At 41.0% G+C, this 25,285-nt stretch overlaps 2 protein-coding genes across 2 annotated transcripts; both read right to left on the minus strand.

Moving 5' to 3' along the window:
- Positions 1–154: 154 nt before the first annotated feature.
- On the minus strand, positions 155–8,118 carry txlna (taxilin alpha). Its single transcript, XM_073463348.1, has 11 exons — positions 8,046–8,118; positions 7,042–7,236; positions 6,180–6,428; positions 5,810–5,901; positions 4,058–4,228; positions 3,542–3,736; positions 3,310–3,429; positions 3,123–3,197; positions 2,931–3,023; positions 2,735–2,830; positions 155–2,587 (listed from the first exon to the last, which is right to left on the minus strand). The coding sequence occupies exons 2-11, from the start codon at positions 7,223–7,225 to the stop codon at positions 2,258–2,260; spliced, it is 1,605 nt and encodes a 534-aa protein (XP_073319449.1). The 5' UTR covers positions 7,226–7,236; positions 8,046–8,118; the 3' UTR covers positions 155–2,257.
- A 5,673-nt stretch (positions 8,119–13,791) lies between these two features.
- On the minus strand, positions 13,792–23,335 carry kpna6 (karyopherin alpha 6 (importin alpha 7)). The gene is made up of 14 exons (XM_073462945.1): positions 23,217–23,335; positions 20,708–20,841; positions 20,496–20,588; positions 20,208–20,307; positions 20,020–20,114; positions 19,539–19,670; positions 19,313–19,401; positions 19,092–19,191; positions 17,702–17,865; positions 17,529–17,607; positions 16,838–16,963; positions 15,613–15,740; positions 14,747–14,931; positions 13,792–14,537 (listed from the first exon to the last, which is right to left on the minus strand). The coding sequence occupies exons 1-14, from the start codon at positions 23,218–23,220 to the stop codon at positions 14,350–14,352; spliced, it is 1,617 nt and encodes a 538-aa protein (XP_073319046.1). The 5' UTR covers positions 23,221–23,335; the 3' UTR covers positions 13,792–14,349.
- Positions 23,336–25,285: the final 1,950 nt, after the last annotated feature.

The raw sequence follows: 25,285 nt of genomic DNA on the forward strand, positions 1-25,285 counted from the left end.
ATTCTTTGGTTTCTTTCAAATGTGAAAAAAATAACAAATGTTTTAACTTGAGTAGAATAAATGATGCTGCATTCATCTTTTTATACCATAACATGCTTTTACATCTTTAGTTCTTTCTAAATAAAACAAGTTCAATGAACAATCAACTCAAAGATACACTGTTACATCTTTTATTTAACAAGAAACAAAATATACAGGGCCAGATAAAAGTACTGCAAAAGACATAAAAGGAAACATCTTTGGTTCCTTCTCATGGTCAATGAACCTCCACATCCACCACTGGACCGGAGGTACAAAGAGTCTGTCCTGTGAGACAATGGAAGAAATTAGGTTTGCCATTTCTATTTAAGTTGAAAATGACTGATTCTGTAAGTTGACACATTGTTACCAATGCTACATATCAAGTAGTACGTTAGGATGTCTGAAGGGGGAAATGACATGTTTGGGAGTGAAACTACAATTCAGAAGTCCATTAACATTTTCTCTATTTTTCCCTCCTTATTCCCACTCGGCTCAGTCACTGCACCTTTAAAAAGCATCAGGGAGATGCACAATATTACGTTCAATGTCAAACAACAGTTGTGAGGCAATTAACAGGATCGAAACCTAGGCAAAAATAGAGTTCTGCTGTGAGATATGTTGTCTGTTAATACAATACTTCCATGCGGGACAGTGGATATAATGAATATACATTCTCAGCTAAGTGCTTGTCAGTTCAGACTGCCACAGAATAAAACCAAGAGGCAAGCGTTGCATAGAGGTCCTTGAACATTCTCTAGTTAAAACCTGATTACAAGCTACTGCAATTACCAGGGCTGGGAGGAGACAATCATAGCCATGTAAGCATCACACACATACACACACACACACATACACACACACACCAATGCACGAAGATGGAGTTAAACAAGTGTAAAGTGGTGATCATTAAAAAAATATAAGCAGACTGGAAAACATAAAACAAAAATAGAGTAACTCAACTCAGAAAGATTAGGAATGAAACGTTGGTCATAAATGTTACACCTTTATACATTTTCTAAATGAATAAAAAATAATCTGATTTACTTTTATAGTGGTGCTATGTAAGATACATACATTTCATTGTCAGAGAATATGCTTCAAACAATAAATACAGACCACAAAAACCAAACACTGCACAAATGAAACAAGAAAACAGAAACATTTGGTCTACAAGAAGAACTGAAAACTGGTCAAACAAATATTGGAAAGTGTTCGGAACAAAAAAGTCAAATCGTAACATTTCCTTCAATAATTATGCAGAATTCTATATTATTTTTATGTTATTAAGAGCTAAAAAAAATATGTTTGATATTTCTGTAAAGACTTCACCTGAAAGAAAAACATTAAATTACTGGAAGTGGCCTTCTGGATACTGCGAGCTATGAATCGAAGACGCACGTTAGACGGACTGAGTGGAGACACGCGCGCACACACACACACACACACACACACACACACACACACACACACACACACACACACACACACACACACACACTTTCATTCAATCTCTGATGACTCCTCTTGCCATACACCTGTTTGTCTTGTGTCGTCCCAAGCAGCACTGTTATTTATCCTGCCGTGCAGTTGTGTTGGATGTGTAGTAAAACAACACAGAGGCAGTCTGCACATTTACACGCACACATGACGACATTATTAAAGGTCGTCACCATTAAGTTAAAGCAAGCGTAACAGCTGGATTTTAAATCAGGGCACATGCCGGTGAGATTGTGGACTGAAAGCAGCATGTGTAGCATGATTCCTGGAGTGTCACCACAAATTGACTAATTGACTATTGACTAAGAATTATACATGCAATTATATATAAACTTGGAAATTTAACATCCCTACAGAAACTCATAATTGTCCTTCTCTACTAAGTGATGCCGACAGATGTTTTTTGCAGGCTGCCTGTGGAAATTACCCAGGCTAATAGATGAATCGTGAAAATGTGATTACTGGGGAAATTAGGTTATAACAAACCATTTAATTAAACTATTCGCTCAATCAGGTTATTCACAGTAACTGAGTTATTGTGTGCTAGTAAATGTACTGACAGGCGGGGCACAATCTTCCTTTTAAAGAGCTTGCTGGGAGGACACGAGTGAACTTGCTATCTGGACCAGTGTTTAACATCAGCTTCATCCAGCAGAGGAGTAGTGGCTTGCAGGCTGGTGGCTTATTGTTTGGTGGCTTGATACTGGAGGGGAGAGAGGAGGCGGTGAGCAGCATTGCTTCATTCCTGTGCAGCGATGGGCTGAGCCGGTGCCCCTTCTAGTAGGGGGTCTGTGTCCAGTTCAGGGTCACAGTGGCAGGACTGGGAGCAGGGGATGGGGTCTGGGACAGGGTGGCTGCTGGGCTCCAGCACAGAGTCTGTAGGTGGTGGAGAGGGGGAGTCAGTCCCTGGGTCAGAGGTGGGGGCTCCTGTGGTGCCACTGTGGGGATCACTGAGGTTCTGAACCTTCTTGTTGAGCTCGTTGCGTTCGACTTTAAGTGCCCGCCGCAGCTTCTCGAGCCGCTGAACTTTACCCTGAAGTGCCTCAAAGTCACGGTCACGCACAGATTTCTGGAGACAAAACACACACACATGATACAAATGTTAGTTCTGTGTTACATTTAAGTGGTTTTTGAATTTTTTGATTGGTCTTTAGCCATCAGAGATAATTTAATGTTAGTAAGGACAGTCCACAATAAAAACATAAATCTGCTTCACCTCCTCTGCCATCTCCAGAAGCGCCTTGTTGCTGCTCTCCCACCTGGACCGATACATGGCCGTCTCCTTCTCAAGCTTTTTGATCTTTTTAGTCATCTGTAACACAAAGAACACAAGACTGTCACATCCATCACAAGGTAAATCTATTCCTTCCCCTTCTCTTTATCTTACAGCCTCACAGTTACAGACACTTCACCTTCTCCATCTCCTGCTTGAATGTGGTGAAGACCTCGTTGCTCTTGGACAAAGTAGTCTGAAACTCTTCAAACTTCTCTGTGTACAGTGACAGCTGGAAAACAACACAAGTTTGATCATATAAAGGTGTTTGTTGCAACAACATTTTCACAGCTGCGTTATAAAAGATGAAGAGTAAAGAGTGATGGGAGACCTGCTGTTTGAGGTGAACTTCCTGCTGCTTCATCAGCTCACACATCCTCTGAGACTCCACTGCTTCTTTCAGCAGCTGAGGAGATGAAGGAAAAGGAAAAATAACTAAACATTTATGCAGAACAACAGAACCGAACACAATGCTTGTATTCCGTACATGTACAAGTGCCTCTTCAGTGTATAATTACAAATTCTTTCTCTCTGTCGTGGCGCTCCTCTGACTCCTTCAGCAGCTCCTGAGCCTGGTGAAGCTTGGCGTCCACCAGCTGCTGCTGCAGGTCTTTGTGCTTTACCACTTTGTCTATGTGCTGGTGGGGGTTCACAGAGGATAGAGAAATAAAACACCTGTTAGACATCCTGTAAAAAATCTGGTAAATTGACATGATTGTGACTTATGGAAAGAAAAAACTGCCCTCATACCTCTTCACGTAGTTTGTACTGTTCATAGAGCTTCTTCAGTTTCTCAGCCAGCTCTGTGTTCTCTTGTCGCAGACTGGCATTCCTCTCGTTGTGCTGCTCCATCTGAGCCTGGATGTCGTTCAGTGTCACCTGGAAATGGGATGTCACTTCCTTCCTTTTCTCCTCCTCCAGACGTGTTCTTTGCATCCCTTCTTCCTGCAGAGGGAAAGAAAGGAACATAATAATGTAACGTGTACCAAAGGAGCGTTCTTATTGATGTTGCTTGCTTCCACAATCTGGCCAGTAATTCACAGCAAATGCTCTGTGCATATTGTATTATAATTGATCCTGACAAAAATCACAGTGCTCTCTAAAGAAGAGATAAGGGCAGCTAGTCAGAGAGTCAAGACCACATTAAATAAAATCAGAAATATGAAGAAGCTGGACCTCAGAGAAGCTATGGTTACAGGACGGCATTTATCAAATCAATGCAGAAGTTAGGTGTTTATATTGATGACATTGGAGCGTGTTTTGTACCTTGAGTGTGCGGTTGTGCCTCTGCAGCTCCCTGCAGAGACTCTCCAGCTTGCTGCGAGCCAGGATGGCCTTGCTGTGTTCGTTCCTCAGGTTGTCTTTCTCCTGGACCAGCTGGTTCTGCTTTTTCTGCAGCACTCGCATCTGCTTCTGGGTGTTACGGTGCTCCTCCAGCTGTCACAAACACACACATATTGTTTGAGGGGTTCTGCTGTCAAAGTGAGATGGATCAGACTTACCGCAGCAGCCGATAACTGATCTGTTGATTACATGCGTGTGTTAAGGTTGAAGTTTACTGATCTTTTGGGGGTCAGAAATAACTGTCAATCCAGGCTATTATTTAATTATAAAACAATATTAATATTGTATGTAATAAACTGCTTTGTTAATCTGTTAAAAATTGTAATTGTAGTGCAATGTGACAAGAGCTCACGCAGATATGACACTGTAATAACTTCTTTCAGCTGCCATGATATTTCAGAGACTTTGCTTCTTCCTTCAGTCAATAACAACACTGCAGAACAATCTTCCTCTATCAGTTCTGACACGCTGCCAAATGACGCACACCAGCTCTCTCCAGCTCACACAGTGCACATAGAAACTTCCTATAACGTACACAGTCCCAGTAGGTCATCCAAGTCCATCATTAGTGCTGTAAAATGCAACAAAATACCCTGGCTTGTATTGAGGTCATAGGACAGAGCTCTGCATTGCACCAGTCTGTGTCTGTTTGACAACGATCGCTGCATCACCTTGACGAACACTCAATGTTTGCTTCTGGTGTCACATCTAGAAAAACATGAATCCTTTTTGGCCCAGAAATTAAGCCAGTAAACAAACCAGGCACATCCATCCACGTACCCGAGACACTCTGTGTCTTCAGGGCACCCATTTTAGAATATATGAGAATATTTACAGAATGTATGTCAATAAACAAAATGGTGCCTTGGTAATTTCAAGGGTTATTCATACACCTGTAAAACATATGGCATCATAGACTGCATGTTCCCTGGGCTGTTTTCCTGGTTTAATTCAACCCTTTGCGGAAACCACCATATTTCACTTGTCAAGTCTGATGAGCTTAGTCCCTCACCATGTGGTCATTCTTCCACAGTAATGTCTGTGAGTATACATAAGATCTGTTATTTTGTAAAGATTACTCCACAGAGAAAAATTTTCCTTAATAAACAAAATAGATCCGAGGGGAATGACATAGGGCTGGGCGATATGACCTTAAGATAAAATCATGATCAATCATTTAGACTATATTGCAAAAGACTATATATATTTCAATGTTTTGAAATCGTGTTAAAAGCACTTCACAAATGCTAGGTCTGAGTGAAAAAACTCATATAGTACAATATTTTATTATGACAATATTGTCGGGATGACTATTTCTACTTTAACAAAATATCAACACAATTCATTTTTTTAACAAATAATCATCAGGAATGTGAATATAATGAAAGTGGGTAAAGGCAAGTATTAGAACAAGCAGAACAGACATCACTTTACTGTAATGCAGCCTTTAAAACCAGGAAAAGACAACAGCTATGTCATATAACGATATCACGATATTCAAAATCTAAGACATAATATAGTCTCATATCCCAATGATATAAATAATATAATATGGATTTACTGCCCAGCCCTTTTCCTTAATGTTTTTTATAGTTAAATTAAAATAGGTCAGGATCATGTGTAGTCCACACGCCAGACTTTACAATAGAATCCAATTCTGTGGGAAACACTCACCAATTCAGCATACTTCTTACAGAGGCCTGCAAGCTTTTCCTCTGGGGTGCTCAATGTGTTCAGAGTCTGCATGAGAAGAGTGATCTCTTTGCCTGCATAAACAATGAAAACAGACAGCAGATGATCAGAGAGGCTGTTAGAAAACACTATCACACTGCTGATTAGTTTCTTTAGCAAACTAAACTTTAATATGTAAAAGATGCCATTCTTTTGGCATCTGTATAAAGTGTCACCAATCTATAAAAGTACAGGTAGTCTCTCAGGTGAGCAGTGTGTAATGTGAAGCGTATTGTTCTTCTGAGTTCTTGTCAGCACCTGGAAACAACAACTCTCCAGAGATTCTTACAAAAAAGAGTAAATCACTCCTCACCCAGACCCTTCACTTTCTTCTTATCCTGAGTCTTCTTCTGCTCCTTCGCCACTCCGTCGCTTACTTTGCCCTCCTCTGGCTTGTCATCCTCCCTGGTCAGACCATTAAGCTCTAGGCTGTGTGACTGGCCGTTGGGCAGGGTGCTGGCATCGTCTGAAATGCTCTCCCGGCAGTAGGTGCTGAGGATGTCCTCCAGCTGTCGGCTCAGCTCCTCAGCCATGTCACACTGAGACCGCGCTGCCTCTGCAACTAAACACAACAGCGGGAAAAAAAACAAAATTAAGAAGAGGGCAATCATTTTTTGTGACTTGTTGAACTCTAGAAACATAACCTACAAGTTAGGTTAGTAGTGGAGTTTTTTTTTCTCCAAACAAACAAGTAAACCCTAACCCTTAAACAGTAGTGAAATAATTTATTAACATTTCTGTAACAATCTTGAAATGATTAAGACACAGTAAGCTATTAAATAATTTAAGAACCCAACTGTGGCAAACTGTTCGAAAGCAGAAGCACAGGCATTATGTACCAGTGTCTTTGTAGAGCCAGTGGTTGCTAATAACTGTCATACTAAAATGGCAGGTATTTAAGTGGGATTTGGTGTACAGTTTTCAATATATAACATTGCAAGACACTAAAGACATATACATACGTCATTGCTGTTGTTACATAGTGATCTACTACAAAACATCTCACAGAATTACAAATCAGTATATTCCTTCAGATTATTGCAACAACAGTGACAGGCGGACAACAAAGTCTGCTCCATCCTGACCTTGTTATAAAATGGTTCTCGTGTTTCAAAGACACTGAGACAGTCATGTCATCAACATATTATTAACCTTGTAAATAATTAAAACTCTACCTTCGCTTCCTGCCTCATCGCTCTGTGGAGGTGTGTCTGTCTGTGGCGTCTGTGGTTCAGACTCTTTGGGGCTGTTGCTGTCCAAGCTGTCTTTAGCAGCTGCAGGTGACTCCGTCCCTCCTGCTGTAGGTGGAGCATCCTCACTGACCTGGGTCGGGGACTCTTCTGTGTCTTGTTTTTTCATCTCTGGTATCTCTTAAAAGGGGAGAAGAACCTGTAAGACTTGGCTCACTGGCAATGACACACGGGTACCATTAAAGATCATGAGCATGTTTTTTTTTAATGGTCTGAGCCCAACGGAGACTCAACTGTAAGGAGACAGACTCTCACCTAAAACAGCAACATAATCCTAAATAAGACCTTTAACCGACTCTTAAAAAGAAAATCTTAAATGTATGTTTCTAGCTGAGTGACGTCGCATAAAGTCGCATTAGCTTATGACGAGCCAGTTTTGAAAGGCTGATGAAACGCTACAGTTAGAGCTAATGCTGCTTTTTACGTTTGGTGAAAGCTGAAAGTTATATATATGCAAAATATATATTACTTCTGGTCATAACTACGTGTTTTTTATAATGCGTATGGAAACTTTTAACCGCCAGAAGAGCAGCTAACTGACAGGAGAAACTGTGACACCCTCCTGTAAGTTAGTTAACCAGCAGCTACTTGTTACAAAAGCACTAACCTACATGTTAATGATACCAGATGATGTGTTGCACGTCGACTGACAAAAACCACAGCAAATTTTAGCACCATTTTCTATCAAGTGTGCCCTGTCCCCACTAGCTTTCGTTTCACCACTTGCTATCGAGCATTTACATTACGTTTGCTAGCACATGCTAACACCTGCTAGCAGCCAGAGGCAGCTAAATTAGCTCGCACGACTAACAGTTAGCCCATTTTACCTCGTGTATAAAGGACACAAACATCTAAAAACCTTGACAGACTACCCACGTACTCGTTTCTAAATGCTATCCCGCCTTATCACATATTAGGGAGTTGTTTACCTTCAGACTCAATGAGGAAATAGCTGATGTGACTGAGAACTGCAGGTTTCCTCAACAGCGTGAAGCAGAAAAAAACGACTTCCGGTCATAACTTTGGATTCTTCTTCTTCATTATTTATTAATCGGTGGTTTACTTCCCAGGTTGAGGCTTTGCCGCCATCTACAGGATTCATAAATTACTACCTGTGTTTTTCAGAAACTGAAAATCCAAACTCGGTAAAATAAATGAAAAATTCATGATTCAATTTGAACACAAAACTAATCTACAAAAAGCCACTGTCTCAGATTGGATAAATTAAAGTAGTTAAAGGTGTTCAATGTAGTTTTGGGGAAGAATGTTTCATTAGAAGTGAAAGATCTTCGCCTCCCAACAGCAGGAGTCCCTTGTTGATCCGCGGTTAAATCCAATGATCCAGCAGTTATCCGGCAGATTTATTTCAAGTGTTTCAGTTCTCAAGAGAGTAATCCTTCCACAGTTTGGGTTTGCAGCAGGTCAACTTGTGCCAAAGTCCAAGTGTAAAAGGGGAAGAATACAGGTCTGCAGCCCTTTATATACAGACCATCATTCTGTTTCCATGACAACTGGTGATGTACGTGAGTGAGACATTATATTTAATATTTTTTTATTTCATATATTTAAATTTAAATGTTTGCTTTTTTCAGTGATTTGTTTGCAGCTGTTTGTTTTCCTGTCATTACAGTAGAGCTGCTCTGTAGTAACAAACCATGCTGACACTTTAATATAACCTTCATTAGGAAATGGGTTATAGTTAATCAAACTTTAGTTAATAGTTATTTCGCTGTCAACAACAAACTATAAAAGGCTTCACAAACAATTTATTAAGAAATTGTTTATTTTAAAGCAGAATCTACGTCGTATGATTTCTGATGAAGAAATGCCTCCAGAAAGTAACGGAACACAGAGAGTAGTAGTAGTAGTTTTTACATAAAGTTGCATAAAAAAAAAGAGGAATTGCTTATTAAATGGAAACATTTTCTACATTGTGCCTCAAAATCCTCCTCAAACTTGCAACATTACGTATTCTTTATAATTAATAGCTCACTGCAAAGCTCTAAACATATCCCCAACATTATTTGCTCTTTGCTTTGACACTGTAAACATCTGGCGGGCAAGTCAAACCTTATGATGGACCAACTTTGGTCCAAGGGCCCCACTTTGGGCAGCGCTGGTTTAGACAGTGGATATTTGGCTTATTTGTTTTCAAGCCGAATGTAAAACACACTTAGTTCAAAGCCGTTTGTTTGACAGTGATGAAAGAAGACACACTTGCATTAAAGGGTTGCAACATAACTTTATTTGTTTTGTACAGTTTTTCCACTGAACAATTTTAAATTCAATATATTTTCTTTACATTTTTAATATCGTTGCTGTTTCCTGTATGTATTTTTTTTCATGTTCATGTTTGTGTGTCATGTTCAGTTGAAGTGTATTTAGTTTCTCGTCACTCATTCATACCGTCGGTAAAGTCAAGTCAAGTCACAGTTTAAGATGGGTAATTTTGAGCAAATGAAAAATCATAAACAAGAATAGAGAAAATAAATACATGTAAAAGAAATGAGAGAGGACCAGAGCAGAGAATACATCAGGACTGGTCAGTGATGGCATATGAAAAGTATTTTACAAACATGTAGCATTGTAAACATTTGTAGCGTAGACAACGTTACTTGACCAAGCCGAGGATGGCTTTCGATTTTGATATAGACATGAACAGCTTCTAGGACGGAAGACAAGTCAGATTTGAGATATTTAGTGACGTCTGTTCATTCCCCGTTAGACAACAAGGTTCCTGATCATGCAGCCTGACTAGGACAAACTTTTACTCTAAACACAATTATCCAAAAATATAGCCCAGAATATCCTGATCAGGAAAAAGATCAAGAAAAGCAGAAAAGGCTTGTATCCTCATCTCCTATTTTATTGTCTTTGTTTCCTCCTGTGACGTGTTCTAGTGAGGCTTTTTCTCCACTTCTCAGAAGTGATTAGAATTGCATCTGAATCCCTGTCAATGTATCAGAACATACATATAGTTTAACTTATAATACTTTTTAATGTAAATCACTGCGCAATTTCTGAATCCCAGATTTTTATCTTAGAAAAAAATGTCAAGTAGTTGCCTCTGTTAGCTCCACCCAGTGGAAGGAGTGTCACCTGTGAGAGCAGTTTGTAGGTGGATCTTTGCCTCCGGGGTGCCTGATTTTGGACAATAGTTATTGCAGTCTCCTTGATTATTTTGCAGATTTTCTAACTCCCTAAACAGTACTTGAACTTGAGGAAAAAAACAAAACTGAGAAGAGAGGGACTGAGCTATTGCAGCTTCTAATGAAAAGAAGCAAGTTTTAAATGGCCTGGCGCGCGCTCTCAGTCAGACTGACTGGGTCAACACAAGCCAATTACATCAACTACTGAAAACAAAACATCCAGTAAAAACTTTTTTACCAGCCTTCAGGATGACTAAACTTTGGTAAACTATGACAATAAGGTTAGTACCTGCAGTTGTCTGCTATGATAGTCGCTTATGTTTCCTCAATTTGCATCATGTGCCACATATCAGTATTTCTCTCAGTGCAGCAGAGTTTCTATTCGCAGAGGGACTTCCGACAGGCAGCCTCCTCTACAATATGCTAAATATTGTTCTCTACTGAAATCAATTCTTCGATTCCAAAACATTTGCAGCTCAGCTTTGCACAGTGAAAACCATTAGAAGACTGCAATAGTGGGGACCATCACACCAATGGACAACAGGTAGCTGGAAAAGCCCAGTTTTATGCAATTAATCAAGTAACCCCCCCACCCCCTCCCCAGACAATTACACTGCCTTAACTCATTTCCCTATTTAGGTGCCCACAGTAAAGAATGCCACTTTTCCAGAGAAACAATGGCAAATAATGTAACTTTAAAGATAAGGAAAATAGAGCAGCAATGTTCTGCACAAAATGTGTGCACATTCAAGTAAATAAAAGATATAAAGAAAAATCACCTGTAAGTCAAAGACAGATACATAAGAAACCTCCAGTCTTTGTTGGTCGGATTGGCACTTTTGTGAATAGGAGTGCATTTTTATTTGTCAGAAATATAAATATTTTTCCTGGTTGATGCACGGATTCTTTTTTTCTTTTTTCTTCAAACGTTGCAATTCTGGCATTATTTGTAGGCCAAGCACAGAATTGGCCATGAAATCGAAGACTTCAGTTATAAATGCTGCTCTACACATCGGTCATGTAGAGGTTAAGTTCTCGTTGCTCAATTATTCATGGTTTCAACTCTTATGTCTTCTGGGAGCGCACGTGTTCTGTGGATAACCTAACAAACTCGAAAATAGAGAGCCTCACTAACATTTGTTCTTCGGTCTATTCCAGCTTAAAGCCTGGCCCGTTATAGAATATTCTGTACTGACGAAGGAAATTAGAGGTGAACGTAAAAATGTGATATTAAATTGTAGAGAGTGAGATTTCATGATTCTTTTCTTCTTCTAATGACAAAGCAGGTCTACGTGCTATATAAATAGAAATACACACAGCCTGTATTCAGACACTGTGCCTCTAAATGAGCCGTCAGGACTTACGTAAGGCTGTGATGTCACAACTATACGGTCACCACCCTTGGCCACACCCCCAAACACCAGAGCTGATGCAGACACATGGTGGGTGGTGTCTGCTCTGTCTTGTGAGAGCTGGCCAATCAGAGCAGAGTGGACGTTTCTTAAAGAGATACAAACTAAGACAGATTGTTCACACAGAGGGTGAATATAGGTGCTGCAGTAATGGATAATTAAGATTTTCTCGTAGCCACCGAAAATAAATTAATCTGAAACCGAATAATACATAGGATCTTTAAAACAAACCAAATGGAAAACTCTGAGTCTGTCCATCCTGTCCATATGTAATTGTATTTCCAAATATACAAAATATTCACCAGACTGATCTGCAATATTTCTGTATTATTGTAACATGTTTCTATCGACAGTTCCATGATTGGATGCTCAGGCGGCTTCAGTAATCCACAGAACAGGCGCTCCCAGTCTCTGATGGGGACATAGTCTTAGAGTCTATCAAACTCTTCCTCACACAGTGCCTGTCAGTCAAACATCACACGACCACAGTTCTGCTCCATCCACAGAGCCTAAAAACCCTGATCCCGGATCAGCTCCTGTCGCAGCCAGAGCTGATCTGAGGTCAGGATTTACAGGGCTAATTTAAACCATCATAAGTCATGTGGCTAGGAACAACAAAAAAAAGTTTCCATAGGACCTACATGTGCTCTGAATCACTTCTGAATTCCAGAAACATCTTTTTTCATTGTCTCAATTAAACAGAAAACAATCTTGATTAAAACTGAACCGAGGGAAACATTTTCATTAATAAAGAAAATATACCAAGTGCTCTAAAACAAAACAAAAACAGCCAAAGTGGCAGTTTTCACACTTAGAGGAAAGATAAACTTCAAAATAAAATTTCACTCCAAAGACTATGGAAACTATTTTACTTGCTTCTAGCCACTCATCTGTGTGAGGTGTGTGTACAGTGTCTGCTGGTGTTGTATGCAAGTGTGCATGAAGTGTGCGCAAATATATATATATATATCATATATAATGCAAATACATCAAAATCCAAATATATATTTATACTTGAATTTTTTGTTGCAGTTAGGCTCGTCACTCGTTTGACGTGTATCCCTAGCCAAACTCTGCTTGTTATCAGATCCACGAAGAAGCGGCGCAGACTTTCCTAGCCAGGCAGAGGATCGGCTATTTACATCAATACCTAAACATATCACAACGGACCCATGCAAAACCATCAACAGGTGTTATTCCCATTCCTTAGAAATTGCGATACAGAATGCCATAGGTTAAATATCAACTCTACCACTATACGTAACACCACCACCGCCACTACACTACCACTGTTAACACCACCAAACCAATTACTTGTGGCCCACTTCCTGCTGTTGAGTCACACAGTTTTATCTTCTCTATCCGTGTGTGTGTGTGTGTGTGTTTGGCCAGGGATACTCAGTGACTGTAGGCAGGGTAATAGAACACCATGCAAAACCCCTACCACGTACATCTGGGGACAGGGGAGCACAGGGCCAAGCTAACCAGCAGCAACCAGCTTCCATGAAATCAGAAAATTCAAACTAGAAAATGTCCCATGACATGTCTCTATTTCACACAACTTTAAACATCTGATATTCCTTCAATTAATTTCAATATAAAAATAAGTTAGGTTTGCTGCTGCTGCTGGCTCGTCTCCCCCTAAACCCCAAGCTAGGCCTGGTTTAATAGTTAGATCACTTCATAATTCAAATGTATTGTTATTAATAACACAGCACACGACGAACATTGGATCTCTAACTATACCACCCTCAAAACCTCGATTATTTTTTTTTTTCTTACATAGATCCTTAAACATTTCCTCTAAAACCCCATCCCTTTTCCAATATCTCATTCAGAGCCTTTCCTTAGTTCAGGTAGTTTTCTATATTTTTTACACTTCTTGTAAAACCCTCCCCCCAGAAATGAGTCTTGCTTAAAAGAAAAAGTCTCGATAAAGGGAAAAAAATAATAATAAATCACACGATTTAGCTTGGGCATCAGACTCAGATTATTTTTTCCATGAGCAGATCATCCCTAAGCCAATCAAAAAGAAGAGAAAAATCACAAGCACTAATAAAAAAGGAGCAGATAAATAAGGATTGGGGGGAAAATAATTATAAAACTAAAAGGGGTCATGTTACAAGGTTTTTTCTTTGAATTGCACTCAGTCAAACTGACATCAAGAACTAGGCATATTTCACCTCGAGCACCCCCACTCTGTGGATTTTGCGTGGGGATGCGTGGGTAATCCTGAAAATAGGAATGTCCCATTGGAAAAGAAATTAATGTGTATATAAAGATATTAACCAACAAACCGCCGTTACTGCCAATGAGAGAATCAAAGGGCTATCGCATGGCAGGAAGATGTCTGTGTGTGCGTTTTAAGCCAGGGCAGACTCACACTTCTAAGTGTAATGGAGTTTGTGTGGCGCGCTCCCCTTGGCCAGATAACACGCGAGTCTGCCCTGCAACAAGTCAGTCCACCGGCTGAGGAGAAGGGCGGGCATTTTTAGGCTGGAGAGCGGGACAGTTTTAGCTTCCCTCCAAAAAGGGTGGGGCATTTGTGTGCTGATGGTAGTGGCAGATAAGGGGAGAGGGCGTAAAAGGTATAACTCAGGCATGTTGGGGCCCTCCATGATATGGGAGGTATGGAGGGGGTGTGGTGTGTTTTAGAGGAGAGTGGTGCCGACTTATAGCTGGAAGCCCTCCATGGGGGCCTCCTGCTGGGGGAAAAGGAACTGCTGGTTGGCCTGGTCCACCTGAGGGGCGAGACTGTTGTCCTCGTCCTCCACTCCGAAGTAGTGCTCAATCAGGTCAAAGGCTTTCTGGTAGATCTCCTGGTTGTCGTGGCTCTGGAGGAACTCTATCTTGTCAAGGCCTAAAACAACAAGTAACATTAGACCAATGTATTTTTCCCCAGACCTACTATGGTCTATGCCTAAATTGAAGCAATTTTGTAGATCCAATATCTTTAACACCATTATCAGCTTTAGTTTACAGTGTTGTGTGATACACAGTACAGTATATAAACCCACATAATACGGACTTTCAGTATGCCTGTGTTTGTGATGACTTTGTGTACAGTACCATAGGCTTCTTCGATGAGGCTGCAGTAAGGATTGACTCCACTGCCGTTGTTCTCCTGCTTGGCCTCCTGCTCGCCCAGCCTCAGGATGTTCTCCAGCCCGTTGAGAGCCACCTGAACGATCTTAGAGTCCATCACTGTCAGCAGATCGCACAGGGGCTTAATGCAGCCCAGGTTCACCAGATATCTATTAGCAAACAGACATAAAAACATCACATTTTCAGATTCGGCCCTTGGTTTGTATTCTAAATGAAATAAACATACATTTAATTAAATATACAGTGTTCTTACTCCACATTTCTGATGTTCGCTGCAAACAAATGTCCTTTATTTCATTTAGAAATCATAGAAAAAGGACGGACCTTTTAACTCCAGAACTTTGAGACCCATCAAATTTTAACGTTTTCTTTAATATCCCAAAAATCTAGAAATAGTTGTCTGTGCAAGGATATGTTTACTGAAAATATTAACTGCTAATGGCTAATTCGGCAGACTGTTAATGGCGCCCGTTTGCCAAAACATAAACAAATATACGCAAGAAATGGAGCTAAAATTTTAGCCAACAGATAAGCAACTGCCTCCATGGCAACATATTACTGTAAACTTGCTGCTTGCATACTGATTTTTGACAGAACTAAAAGGCTTGTAATGTCCCATCAACCTGTTTCAAAGATTAACAGATAGTAGGAAGGGCTTTTCACACACTGACATTAGATTTTATTTTACTACACAGCTTAACTTAAGTCATCACTTAAAGCTAGACTATCAAAACATTAAACTGACAGCCCATTTAGCTGAAACAAGAGATAATAAATCAGAGTTGAGGGGATACTGCAGTGCACTGTAGTTTCTTTTTTCTTAATCTGACCTGATCTGTTCTGGTGTTCCTCCAGACGTGGCGTTAGTGATGGCCCAGGCTGCCTCTTTCCTGGTCCTGAACTCGGCTTTCTGTAGAATTTCGATGAGTACTGGGAAGATGTTGGCATCAATTACCGTCTGTGGGGCAGGATAACATACAACATCAGGGGCATGTCCTTTAAAGCAGCTACAGCATAGTTTTGACTTTTTACCATTGCCACTTTAACAAAACCAAACCCTGGGGATCAGAGGGAAAAGAAAGGGTAAAGCCGTTGTTCTCTCAGCTACGGTATCATGAGCCTGTGAGGACTGTGACGAATTTATAAATGAACCCATCAGTCTCTGTGTCTATTTCAGAAACTGATCTCAAATCAAACTCTACGTGGCCTGTATTTAGATTAATGTTTAATTACGGATCTGTCAGACAAAATGAATAATTTAAACAGAGCTGTTGTTAGTTTTAACTCTTGCATTTCAAGGTCTGTTAATCACCTTGGAAGTTAGAGCAGGCGGTGCTTGTGTTATTGTGACAAAATTCCTTTAGATAGGAGCCTGTGGCATTGATTGACCCAGATTAGATGATTAAAGATGAGATCAAACCATCATTTATGTTCTTCTTAAATAGAAAATTATTTAAAAAATACCGTTAACTTTGAGATTTATATCGTTATTACAAAACAATATAGTACCCAAGTAAAGAGTTGTGCTGCCATGGCTGGGGGGGATTACTGGAGGAAAATGTCAGATAGTGGGGTACTATGAATAATTAATGAGCTTATTACTGACAGTGCACACTCTCCATTACTGCAGTAATATATCTGATATTTTGTAGATATGAACATATGAAAATGGGCAAAGGGCCTGAAAATGCAACAAATATTTATTATACTGCGGATATAATAAATCATCGTAGACTACAATTTGATGTTAGCAAAATGTCACTATGTTAACAGGCTATGTTATCGTCTGTTTATGCACAAGTAGAAATAAAAGTGTAGTGTCTGTAATAACCCCTCACTGAACAACACTGAACTATGTCTCTGTACAATTACAGTAACTGTGGTAGGACATGTTGAGCCAGAAAGAAGCAGCTGTTTTATGTAGGACACAATTAAGAAAAGTACGAGTTGTTTTAACTTTTTGTCAATGGACCCAACCTAATTTATTCATTTCTCATGAGTGAACTGGGTATTCTGCAGGTCACTGTAGTTATGAGCTTTGTGTGTTTGCGTCACCTGTATCTGTGCTCTGTTTCCTGCTGTGATGTTCGAGATGGTCCAGCAGGCCTCTTTGCGAATGGACTCTTTAGCACTGCTGAGAAGGTGCAGCAGACAGGGGAGGGCTGAACAGTTCAACACCACCTACAAACAGTGAGAGGGTGGGTACAAACCGTTTAAACTAAAAAATAACAACGGATTCATCCTTACAGCCAAATATAGCTACACTTACCCTCTGTCCTCCAAAAACTTTGATGTATTTGGACGACAGTGGAAAAGTGCATAAAAACTACACTCACCATGTGAATTTATATAAAATACACTCAGTTGCCTGTTTATTAGGAACACCCAACTTAAACTAATGCTGCCTAATACAACAGACCTACAATGAATCCTACTTTTATGAAGGTTTCATTTTTTATAGGAGGTGTGGATTCAACCTCATGATCAAGTTGGAGGCTGTTGGCTATGGTGCTGCTGGATTGTATTGTTTTATACTGACAGGCGTTTCGATTATTTTGTTCATCCCATTAGTTCAATGGGGGTGGGCAAAATAACAGAAACCTCACCTCTCTGTATAAGGCAATACAATTCTACAGCAGCACAAACGGCATCCTTTCCTTTCATGTGTTTTTGTCTCACCAGTTTTAAACCTGTTCTCTGCGACAGTCAGAACTATGAAACTAACTTAAGTTTGATGCACTCTCACCTGTGTCTGGATGTCATCTCCAGTGACAATGTTTCCGACAGCTCTCAAGGCAGGGGAGGCCACCTTATAGTCAGTGTGCCTGCAGAAAGGGAGGTTTAATAGAGAGAGAATTGTAGGTACTTACAGGCCATACTTAGTGTGACAGAGACAACAGAGACTACAGCTGGACTTACATGAGTAGTTCTACGAGGCGCCTGCAGACGCCGGAGTCGATGACAGCCTGGATCTTGTCATTGGGGCCGTCTGAGAGGTAGGACAGCGCCCAGCAGGCGTCTGCCAGCAAGTCTGGGTCACTGCTAAATAAAAGCCGGGACAGCACTGGCAGACAGGGTGACACCTAGACAACACAGACATAATGCGTATGTGTATGAGAAACAGTAGGAATTCAACAACACCTCAAGAAACACACAGAAATAGAGTCAAAGTTTTCAGCAGTTGGTTGAAGAAGAAGCCTGGTACATTACTATTCATTATGCCAACTGAAAGAATTCACAAGTCTCAAGCATGTGCTCACTGTTTAGAAATTTAACAGTGCGGGTGATGAGACTGTAGAGAAGGCGTATTCAAATAAACGTAATTGTGACCTTTATAGGTAATTTAGATAAATACAGGTAACAAAACTGTGCTGTGGGAACCTCTTCTTAACCTCAGGGAGTGTTTAACCTGACTGCTGTGTGTAAGTCATTAAATTACTTTTTCATAAGGTGTCCTGGTTAAGAAAAGAAATGCTATAAAGTTACAACACTTTTGCTGCACTGCAACACTCGATCTCCAGAGTAAATAATGTCGTAACCGCTCAGCTGAGCTGAAAGTCGATAACCGAGTTTTACAAATGTATCTATATCTTCTATGGTTAAGCAATGAGAACTATACAACTTCAGTTGCAGACCCAGGTTTTGCATGAATGCCAATGACAGTGACAAATACAGACTTTATCCTGCACCTGATTGTGTGTCCAAGCAGTATTAATCATTATACATGCTGTGACAGCTAGGTATGCCACAGTGAGGACATTTTCTCACCAGCCAATAAACTTGTGACAACACCAGTTTTGCCATTTACACTGGATATTTAACAAGAAAAGTTATCTACTGATGATGCTCAATGTGTGTCGAGCGCTTACTTCTATCGTTAACGTTAGATCTATTAATCTTCCCCAGAACAAATGCTTAGAAGGTTGGTTCACTATCAAGTTTGAGTTGCCAGGTCTATCAAACATCTCCCACACTGGACCCAATAACTGTAGCTGATGGCCCCAGACGAGCTGTAAAACAATGCTCACATTCAGTACAAGCTGGTTGTAATTTGAGCTTCTTGTCAAACCTTTTTTTTTTATTTGATGAACATTGGCACCGACAGGCAAAAATAAAAAAAAAACCCAACATAATTATGGTGGTCAAGTAGTGATATCAGAATGCAATTGGTGTATGTCCAAACACAGTGTTAACGCCAACTACCTTGGCAAGCGTATTGACAGCCACACTTGAAACTTAAAAATGCAGCTGGCCTGATCTCAAACTATCACAGCGTTTGTGGTGTTGACTTCATCAGTCAAAGTGATACCTTTTCAAAGGCAGGTGGTGGGTTTTTTCCTCTACAGAGATTAGACAGAGCCCAAACTGCATTCCTAGTCATGGTCAATCTAGTGGATTTGGTCAGAAGCCTGAAATGAAATAAAGAAAAGCAAAACTCAGCACATAAGATAGCATCGGAAATATGTTATTATAGAAAGCCAGAGGCCTGATTAAGTATTCCCTTCACAGAGGCAGAGAAAATGGGCTTACATTAATAATGGTGGAAGGATGTTGCAGTTCAGCACGTAGTCTCTGCACACTGCACTGTCCCCTGCAATATTCCCCAAGGCCCACACAGCCTGTAGAAAATGAAACAAAAAAACCTTTGTTACCTGTGGACACTGGGTACAAATGTATGGAACTAGAGAGGACAAACCGGCACAACAATCAACAAGATGGACACAATGTATTTGTCATCAGTCACACTGTGAGTTACCTGTTCTTGAACGTCCTCAAAGTCAGAGTTAAGTAGTTCTATGAAGATTGGCACTGCTCCAGCCTCAATGACTGTCTTTGTCTGCAGGGATGTGCCTGATGCTATGTTGGTCAGTGCCCATGCTGCTTCAAACTGCAGGGGCACCAGACGTCACAGAAAAAAGGGTCATTTTAAACATCATGTTTTATTCAATGAAAGGAAACTTTAGGATCCTCATTGGAACTTTGTGTCACCTCAACATGATCATTTAAATTTCAGTCCATTTTACAATAGTGCTTCATTTAGGTATGTGTTTACGCTTCATTGATTTGTGCAGAGCAGAAGAGTAATGGACAATCTGGACCTTTAAGGTCTGACACTTCCTGAATTATCTGAGGACCACATTTCACTGCCATCTGTCAACTGGGATGAACACCTCATGTCTGGTTCCAAGCAAAGGCAGCGTTCTGAAATTTGCAAGTGACTGTTTTCACAAACTGACCTGTAGTGTGCAGTTGACACTCTTCTTTAAGAACTCCACAAACCTCTCCACGACTCCAGCTGTGTTTATAACTTCATCAATTGGCGGGTTGGGCTCTGAAATGAACAGAGTTCATTGTTTGGACTGTGATGCCATCATGTTTTGTACCACAGTTATGTAGAGTTACTTTAACAGTACACAAGAGATACCTTTGGAAAGTAGTTTTCTGAACTTCTGTGTTGTGGCAAGCTGAAGCTCTGGGTCCTCCGAGAAAAGCATCTCAACCATGTCTCGGGTGATGACTCCTTCCTGCAACAATACATGCATAGGCACTTAGCACAGATTCCTCCATTCACAGCCGGCAGACTGGAAAACAGGACTGGACAACAACAGTTAAGCTACCAGAAATGTAATGTATAATAACTTTCCGGTGGGTCCTGCCAGAGTCCCTCTTTGTCAACGTTGTGTGCGTGGGATTAGGGAATATAAACACTCACTGTTACTGGAGAGCTGAGGTACGAGTCCACCAGAGGACTCTCAAACATGGCTTCCTCTTCGTTGAGGACATCCACATTCCTCCTCTTGAAAAGCTGTGATTTAAAAAAAATATCAGAGCCCAGATACACCGTCAAGCCAGACAATCTTTATTAAATAAAGACTACAAGCTGATATCACCTCAAACAGGGAGATCAAGGATTTGATGTAGTACCTGTTGTTCTCGTTTCTGTTTCCTGAGTTGGATGCCCTCCTCCTCTCTCCTGCGCCTCATCTCCTCTGGGTTCAGTGCTTTGTTCTTGTAGCGGTTCATCCTGTAGTTATCTTTGGCCGGACTGGCTGACGGCTCTGATGGGCCACAGACAAAGCAGGTGAACACATCATAAGACAGCAGGAAAGAAAGTTGTGCAACATTTGCTTTATCAAAGTTGAACTTGATGAGCGCAAGATATTTCCTTTTGTTTCCCATCTCTAATAAGAGGTCATGATGATGAAATTTCATGAATATAGGTATATAAAAGTCCTAGTATAAACAATCCCATAGAAACTGGACAACACAACCTAAAAATACACACACACGTGCAAACAAACACAGCTAAGCTCTTCATCAACCAGTCAGCTGGCGGGCAGAACAAACGTATTTATTCAGAGGAGTTAAATCGCAGAGTTAGCATAAATTGGTGCCCACACAGGACAAACTGCCCATTCTCAGCATTTGTGCAGTCATGCCACCAGAACAGGGCACTGGGCAGATCCCAGAGTCACCCGGGGGCGACAGGGGAGAGAAAGGAGAGGTGTGGGACATCATTGAAACCTGCCATCGACGCAGGACGGTGCCAACTTTCTGTGCCAAAAGCCCCCCGTCGTAACAGCGGGGGTTTCCGAGGTTAAATATCGGAACAAGTGGCGCAAATTGAGGTCATGTTATGGTTTGGGGGCCATTAGCACAACGTGCCTCATAAAAAGCTTACGCATGTGTGTAATGTGCCCAGATGGTAAAGCCACAGGCGTGGATGACACACGAGCACAGGTTGCGGCTGGATGCTCTCATTTCTGTACTGTGGTAGTTAGATTAGCTGCTGTATGTGAACCGCACTGACTGTGCTGTTTGGGCAGGATGGCACAGAAATAGCCCTGCTGAGAGCACATGTCTTCATCGGCATTTCAGAGGACAGCCTACCTACAGTAAGGAAAGACAGTGGGCAGTGTTTGTTGACTTATATCACATTCCAACATACACTTTGTGATATCTAGCCACGTCAATAGATGTAGTTCATTTGTTAAAGGTTTTGGATTAAGGCGTGGATTGGAAACTGTTGTAACGGTTGTAGAGTGGTGGCAGAAATCTCAACAGCAAACACATCACAGCCTCTGCAAATAAATCTGAAACTGTCAGTACAGCTTTATTGTATCATTTCTTGTGTGTGCCAATGCTGGTGAACTAAGCTGACCCTTTAATTAAGTCTGATTAAGTGAAGCACAACAGCCTGACAAATCAACTAATGGAGCCTGACAGAGGGAGGAACAGTAGCCCCTGTTACAATAATACAATTTAATGACCACAGATCTTTGGTCCAGCGTGATTTATGAGTGTAATATTTCCATGACACAAAAGCCCCTCTTTCATTAGTATTTTTAGACATGTATCCTCCAGTAATGACACTGTAAATGACAAGTGAGACACGCATAATAAGACAAACAAAGCGAGCATAGTACTCTGCGGGAAGGGTCTGGAAAACATGGGGACCCCCTGGTGTCACATGTATACGGTGCCGTCACATATACCAAAATTATTACTCACTGGCGTTAGCAAGCGCTCAAAAATGTTCCATGATCCACATGTTCATTTCTCGTGAAATCTACTAGCTCATTGATCTTCACATATTTTTTCCCCCCAAAGAACAACGATGATTTAAATTGTATCAATACTACAGTGTAGTTCGATGGGTTTGAAGTATAAGACTGACTGACAGAGCTAGCATAGCTAAGCTAACGTTAGCGCTAGCCACTGCGCACACACAAATCTGTGCCTGAATATATGGCTTACTATGTCATTTTACAGGTGATGACTTGAACTTTTGAGAGTCGTCGGAAATCTCTTGTAAAGTTACAAACGACAAACAGAACCAAACAGAACCAATCGTTTGAAATCTCCACTAAGCAGCACTAGCGTTGTATTTGAACCCCAACGGCTGCTTAACGTTACCATTATCATCATATGTATTTTAAAGAAACACGGGAGCAGGAAAGACTGGCGAATGTTCATGTGCAATTACCAATAAACAAGCCAATATCTTGTCATAAAAACATTGATATGACACTAATACTAACTTTAGACCTAGACTATACGTGTGTCTTCCCACCTAACAAACCACGGTACAGCGCGGTGCTAACGTAGTTAGCCATTAGCTAAGTTCCCCCAAGTTGGCTAACAAATGCCACTGGTTTGTTCGAGTTGGAATTATGTTAATACACGTTGTACGACATCTTATAATAGAAGAAACACTGCCCCGAGACAAGGTTGTTTGTTTACTGGCGTAAAACAGCAAGTCATCTTGCCTTACTACGTAGCATCGCTAACTAGCTATCTAGCTAATGAGTTAGCCAACTAGCTGAACAACAGTGACAGGGTGAGGATTTCATAATCGTTATTCCCGATGACACCGCCGAAAAATGTACCACCTGAACGCACATCCGTACTCTCGTTTTGCCGAAGAGCTTACCCATTGTGTCCTATGTGGTTTGAGTGTGTCAAGTCGCGAAGATATAAATCAATTTGAAATCCTTTCTGTCTTCTAGCTTTCCAGAATTTGCTCCTGTAAGCAATATGTCTGCCGGAGACGGAAACGTCAAAATATAACGGAGACTTCCTGCCACCAGGGGGCGCGCGAGCCTCACAAAACACTTGTCACATGCAGCCTCCTTCAGTCAGGGAGACAGTGCAGCCTCCAACCCAACCCTAGAAATTAACAATCGGTTTAGGACTGGATTCATTTAATCATCAGATGTATATATTGGCTAAAACTGTAATGCTGAATCATTCATTAATCAGTAAAGTACTGTACCAGTTATTAGTATGGTGGGGGGGAGGTGACAAATTATTTTACATCAGCTGTGTCTCACTCTCACCATTATTCAAACCCTCTGACATGGTTCAGACATTCCTCTGTCTTGGATCTGCATATCTCCCTTTGGTTTTGAAATGCTCTCTCTCTCTCACTGTGTGTGTGTGTGTGTGTGTGTGTAGCTATGGCTCCCCTGTGTTTTTCTCAAAGTGACTATGACAGAGTAATACAGGTGAGCTGCACCCATGGTCAATTTGCTGGGAGCATGTAGTGGTAAATTACTGCACTATATTGCGACACAGCACTGTCCTCTGACACAGCCCCTGAGGGGGCCTGGGGAGACGCACCAGAGAAAAACTTTAGGGGGCAATGTTGTACAAATAAAGAGGAAGTGATAGGGTATTCACTGCTGTCAGGCTGCCTCTTTCCCCCTATTAGAATGGGTGTGAGAGGGCAGGTCAACTGTTGCACCACTGAGTAACTTTCCTATTATTACAATTTTTTAGTGGACAAGAACAAATATCGCTCATAGATCCATGCTCTCGCAGAGTAGCCACAGGCTCCGGATTGAGCTTCACTCAGCCGAGCCACGAGCTGAGAATTCACAGCCTTCAGCAGGTGTGCTGGCACGGAGATGAATCAAAAGACGCCGCTTGGTATCAAATAACACAAACAACACAGGACCGATTTGTGGCACAGAGGCAGCATTCAAATGCTCTCAGATCCAGCCTGCAGGGCTGTAACTGGGGCTCGTCGAGTCAGATTTCACACGGCCCTCCTTTGCGAGTTCTTTACCTTTCTCATTTCTGGGCCTGCTGAAGCACATCATACAGCAGCCTACACTTTGCAGAGCAGCAAAGGCTATCCATTAGTCAATGCCACAGAGTAAAGACTGCCTCTGTAATGGAATCAGAAGAGCCGAGCATGGCGTATAACCGAAGGGGTTTTAAACTCAAGCACAAAGGGCTCAGTCACCATCAGCTGCTAATGTAGATATAATAAACATGACAATCAATACCTCCTTTTCACCCTCATTCAAACTGCTGTAAATTAAAAAGAAAAAAAAGATGTAAATTAACAAACAGGAAGACCTCCCAATGCCGACCTGATTAGTGGCCATTGCCCATCCCAGCCGAGTCAGCAATATTGAAAAAACACGCTGCATTTTCATCGAGCACGACGAGAGCAACAACTAGATGTTGAATAAGTGCAATTTCATCAGAATGAGTATTTGGTTGTTTCTGAGAGGACAGTACAATGCTCGTTAATCACATTTCTCTCATTTTCCTGCAACTTTTGTTCAGACTTTGCTGCATTTAAAAGAGCTACAGTGTATTTTTGACTGTTTACATGAGCCCTTTTTATTTGCAGGGACACTGTACTTTATCCAGCCGAGGGCTTTCACAATATGCCCTGTTTTACATCATGCTCCTCGCAGTCTATCCCTGATAAGACATCAAGCAGGACTCAGATCTCTGCAGGTGGACGCCGAAGCAAGAAAAAAATCCACTTTGCATATTTCCCATTTCCCACACAAAAAAATAATATGGACCACATAAAGAGGCCGACCACACCAGGGAGCCTGTTTGCAGGGTAAAAACTCAATATGAAGCATCGGAAGCACTTTAGTGTTGATTGTGCTTATTTGATTTCGAGAAATATACCCCCTTTAAACTGCTCAGTTAATTCAATTACACCCAATATGATAATAAGGCTGGTTCGCTGAA

The sequence above is a fragment of the Pagrus major genome, chromosome 3, assembly GCF_040436345.1.
Source record: "Pagrus major chromosome 3, Pma_NU_1.0".
Classification (NCBI taxonomy): Eukaryota; Metazoa; Chordata; class Actinopteri; order Spariformes; family Sparidae; genus Pagrus; species Pagrus major.